Source organism: Trachymyrmex cornetzi, unplaced genomic scaffold (genome assembly GCF_001594075.2).
Source record: "Trachymyrmex cornetzi isolate Tcor2-1 unplaced genomic scaffold, Tcor1.1 scaffold326, whole genome shotgun sequence".
Taxonomy (NCBI): domain Eukaryota; kingdom Metazoa; phylum Arthropoda; class Insecta; order Hymenoptera; family Formicidae; genus Trachymyrmex; species Trachymyrmex cornetzi.
The window spans coordinates 445,610-450,343 of NW_017297961.1; the positions used below are offsets into that span (position 1 = coordinate 445,610).

Here is a 4,734-nt window from a genome sequence, read left to right on the forward strand (position 1 = left end):
AATTATAAAAATATAAATAATTACAAAATGACAGTTACATTTAGTGGAGTAATAAAGTTTTTACGTTGTCAATTAATAAAAATCCAATAAATATTGTTGAGTATTAAGTCGCAAGATGAAATAATCGATTGATAAAATCCTCCAATGTAAAATATTAATTACAAAGATCGTTAACGTCAAGATTTAATTGCCAAACTAAAATGTATATACCAATTAGACATTGTCGCCACATTATACAGATAAAATTAAAAAGTAAAAACTGTAGTCTCACCTATACGATATCTTGAAAACTATAGTAACAACTTGAGTATGGTCATCAGATAGATTGGGATAATATTAATATTTTAGATTCAGAACAATCGTTTTATAAAAGATCTATCTCGGAAATGATTCATATCAAAAAACAGGGAAATGACATTAACAATCAGAATGATACAGACAAATTACCAAACATCTATCTACCTATTATTCAATCTTTTTCTTAATTTTATTCTGTTCTTTTTCTTTTTATTCATATTTTTAATTTTATAATAATAATCTTGTTACTCTTTTATGTATATTCTTTTCCTACTTCTGCCCCAATAGAATGTTTTTCCTTCTCACATTACTTTTTCCCCTTCTCTCTTAATTTTGGATGTCTTCTTGCTGAGTTGTGTATATATCTCTGATTTTAACTTGAGAGAACATTATACGACAATTTATTTAAGAATAACGAGATAAGGATATATCTTCCACGATCGAATCTACCGTTACTAGTTTTCAAGATATAGGTGAGACTACAGTTTTTACTTTTTAATTTTATCTGTATAATGTGGCGACAATATCTAATTGGTATATACATTTTAGTTTGGCAATTAAATCTTGACGTTAACGATCTTTGTAATTAATATTTTACATTGGAGGATTTTATCAATCGATAATTTCATCTTGCGACTTAATACTCAACAATATTTATTGATTTTTATTAATTGACAACGTAAAAACTTTATTACTCCACTAAATGTAACTGTCATTTTGTAATTATTTATATTTTTATAATTGTATACATTGTATTTATTTTATACTGAAGATGGCCACATTCAGGGCCGAAACGTTTATACTTTTAATCATTTTAATTGATATAATTATTGTATTTCCTTTTTTTCTACACACGAATACATTAATTATATTTCACTGATAAGATCTAGTGTGTGGCATATGCTCTACCGTTTCTTTTATTTATTTATTAGCCATGTATTGAGGACAATTTTTTAAATGTATTTTTCATGAAAATTTGTGAAATTTAATGTACGTTTCATAAAATTTTATTAAAAGTACATTAAATATCATAAATTTAATGTGCACGTTCATTACATTTAAGTAACTACTGTAACTTAATTTTCAGTTAAAATTTTCATAAAATTTTATTAAAAGTACATTAAATATCATAAATTTAATGTGCACGTTTATTACATTTAAGTAACTACTGTAACTTAATTTTCAGTTAAATCATTCATTACTTTTAATTTCGTTCATAACTACAAGCTTCATTTACATGTAAAGGAAGCTCGTGGTTACATTTCTAATAGTGTACTATATAATAATTATAATCTTTCATATAAGTGGTACATAAGTACGCGAATATCGACATAGTAATTGTGTGGCTCAGTGGAAAAGTGGCAGCCTCGTAGAGTAGACTTGGAGACCAGGCCTCAGTTCGAATCTCGACAGGAGCGGAGCTGATTTTCTCATGCTATCGATTATGCCTTACGACGAGTAATTTCGAGTGATGAAAACGTGCAATGTGAGTGACGAGTGCTAAATGAGTATTTTGCACTGGCATAAGTTTTTACCACTCAAAAATACTCGTAATGTATACGTTTTTATCACTCAGATATACTCGTGTCCTGCATGAGTGCAATCCATTTTAACTACTCATTTTTATGGAAAAGTTCCTGTTTGAGACCTAAAAACGGAGTCATACTCACTGAGTAAAATGCACGTTTTCACAATTCAAATTAACCGTTCGCACGGGCTAAAAACGGGCTAAAAACGGTGAAAAATTTTTATAAGGGAGAATACATATACACAGTGCATTATATTTTTTTTATTATATTGTTCTTTCATAATTAATGTAATAAAATAATATCGTAGGATATTTGGGGTTCGAAAATCGAGCACGACGCGCCTAAACCAATAAAAAAATTGGAGGTATATGCAAATTGCAATTGATACTGCATTTATTTTTATTTTTGTTTATAGAGTAGGTTGTAATATCGATATATTTTAGGATTCGCGAGTTTCCAAAATTGTGCCGTATAAAAATGGGTTTAAAATAGAGGTATACATTATTAAATTTACAAGTACTCATATTTACATTATTCGAAAATTACATGCCTAATTCCGTATATGACGGCTTTTAAAATCTCGCAGGAACTTGCATTCACACCTGCGCCTAAACTTGCATCCAAATCTAAGGACAGCATAAGCAAACCCAAAGAGTTCAGGGTATATACGTATATTCCACATTCATACGTTCATAATAATCGACACTTAAATCTATATTATATTAGTTAAAAAACGTATTAATTTTTTGTATTCAGATATTATTTTTATATATTTAATATTTAAATTAATTTTATTTAATATTTGACGTCTACATAAAACGATTTTAATTTAATTATATCTTTTTTCCGTTTGCGAGAGAACTAAGAAAAAATGAAATGAGCTTTTCAGACAGATCTTATCCTTCAATGTTTTTAGGAGGGCGATATATCTAAATACGAAAAAAGCAAGATTAAACCCAAAGAGATTAAGGTACATTCTCACACATACAGTCGCATGCATTCAAATACACGCAATATACAATATACAGTAAATTTGGATAATATATTTTTTTAATTTTTTCATTTTAGACTAAAGATATTAACTCTACATTTGACAAGGAAGAAGTGCCCAAGGTATAATAAAAAAATTGTACTTCACACACACAACACATTGTTATTTTCTTACAGTTTTATTATATTTTTGCAATTGTAGAAAAAGATGTCCACTAGACGTAGATCGTCGACTAAGTCAACGGAAGGATCCGAGGTATAAAAACGATCCTCATTTCTTGTCAGTGCTAATCATTGACTTTCCACTGATCTGATCGCATAATCTTCTGGTCGCATAACTCTTCAGTTTCTTTGTAATCTTTGATGCAAAATATTCTTCATTTCCTCTATACTATTATAATCTTCGAAGCTGTCTAGTGTCTTCGCAAATGTGTATTGACATCTTTCGTTAACTATAATTGTTACGGAACATTTTCTCCTATCATCTTTTTATGATAAGTCTTTCCTTTTTCTCTTGCTGCTTTTCATCTTCTTGCTCTTCTTCTAAATGTCTATGATTTTGTTGATTATAAATATTGTTCAGGACCAAGAACCAGTATTGAAACCAAAGAAGAAAAAACCTAAATCCGCGAATGAATCTAAGGTATACAATCATATGCTAATAATATATTATACATATCGCAATTACAAAGATACAAAAGACGAATATTATATCTCCGTATAGGAAATAAAACAATATATGATTATTTGTACGCATATTAATTCAAAATATTTGTTATTAATTTTTGCATTACGCTACATGCTTTTAATTGTCACTAACATTAATATTCATATTTGTTTATGTAATATTATGTTTTAACCAAGGATGGGAAAGTTACTTTGTAAAAGTAATTAATTACAGTTATAGTTTTTCTCTTTCAAAAAGTAATTAATTACCGTTACAAATTATTGACTTTGAAAAGTAATTCGTTACAGTTACAGTTACTGAAAAAGTAACTTTAAGTTACTTTTAAGTTACTTTTTTCATCGGATTTTTTACTAGTAGTATCGATACCATTAGGGCTGCAATCATAAACATTATCCAACTGCCTTCACGTACCGTTTTACCCTTGTTTTTCACCTAATATTAAACAATGATGATACACGGGGTCATCAGAGTAATGCAGCCTAGGACAATTAAAAAAAAAAGATTGGCTTACATTTACATGTTATAGATACAATTTTATTCAAAAAGATAAAAAAATTGTATGGCAAAGACGTTTTTCCTTAAAGTAATATAAACACATATGAATATGAATATGAAATAGCACACATATACAATGTCTTTTGTAAAATAATTTTTTTTATATTCGGCTAAAAGTTGCAAATAAATTCCAGCACTAATCCAAAATAGTCTACAACCGTTCACTGAGCGCTCTTGTATTTGATTGGCGGATTCCACTATATCTCAAAATATAGACCAAACAGGTACAAGAGTTCATTGAACGCTATAATTAAACTTCTTTCTTCTGATTAATCAAATGTTTCGAAGTATTTGTAGCGCCAAGTGGACACTACCGCACACTAAATTGACAAATAAGTTTAAAATATATAAAATAACTATGAAATAACTATGAAAGTATTAAATTAGTTACTAGTTACTTAAAAGATGTAACTAAGTTAAGTTATAATTACAAATGGAAAGAAAGTAACGAAGTTAAGTTACAGTTACTAAAAAAAAGTAATTCTAAATGTAACTTCATTACAAGTAACGAGTTACTTCCCATCCCTGGTTTTAACCCCTACAGCACAAAGTTGCACAAAAGGTGCAACAATATTGCAGAGACTTTGCAGCAATATTGCTGCAAATTCTGTGCCGTATAAGTAAAAAAGAGCAGAATGATAACGTGTATATATATATATATATATATATATATAT

General features: G+C 28.4%; 1 protein-coding gene across 1 annotated transcript in view; it reads left to right on the forward strand.

Annotated features, from left to right (window-relative positions):
• bent (projectin protein bent) overlaps nucleotides 1-4,734 on the forward strand; it is a 221,823-nt gene that overhangs the window by 39,486 nt on the left and 177,603 nt on the right. Inside the window, exons 44-50 of the mRNA XM_018510206.1 lie at nucleotides 2,134-2,190; nucleotides 2,270-2,320; nucleotides 2,413-2,487; nucleotides 2,743-2,796; nucleotides 2,895-2,939; nucleotides 3,019-3,072; nucleotides 3,400-3,459. Of these exons, the coding sequence (XP_018365708.1) occupies nucleotides 2,134-2,190; nucleotides 2,270-2,320; nucleotides 2,413-2,487; nucleotides 2,743-2,796; nucleotides 2,895-2,939; nucleotides 3,019-3,072; nucleotides 3,400-3,459 (396 nt within the window). The remainder of the gene's footprint in view (nucleotides 1-2,133; nucleotides 2,191-2,269; nucleotides 2,321-2,412; nucleotides 2,488-2,742; nucleotides 2,797-2,894; nucleotides 2,940-3,018; nucleotides 3,073-3,399; nucleotides 3,460-4,734) is intronic.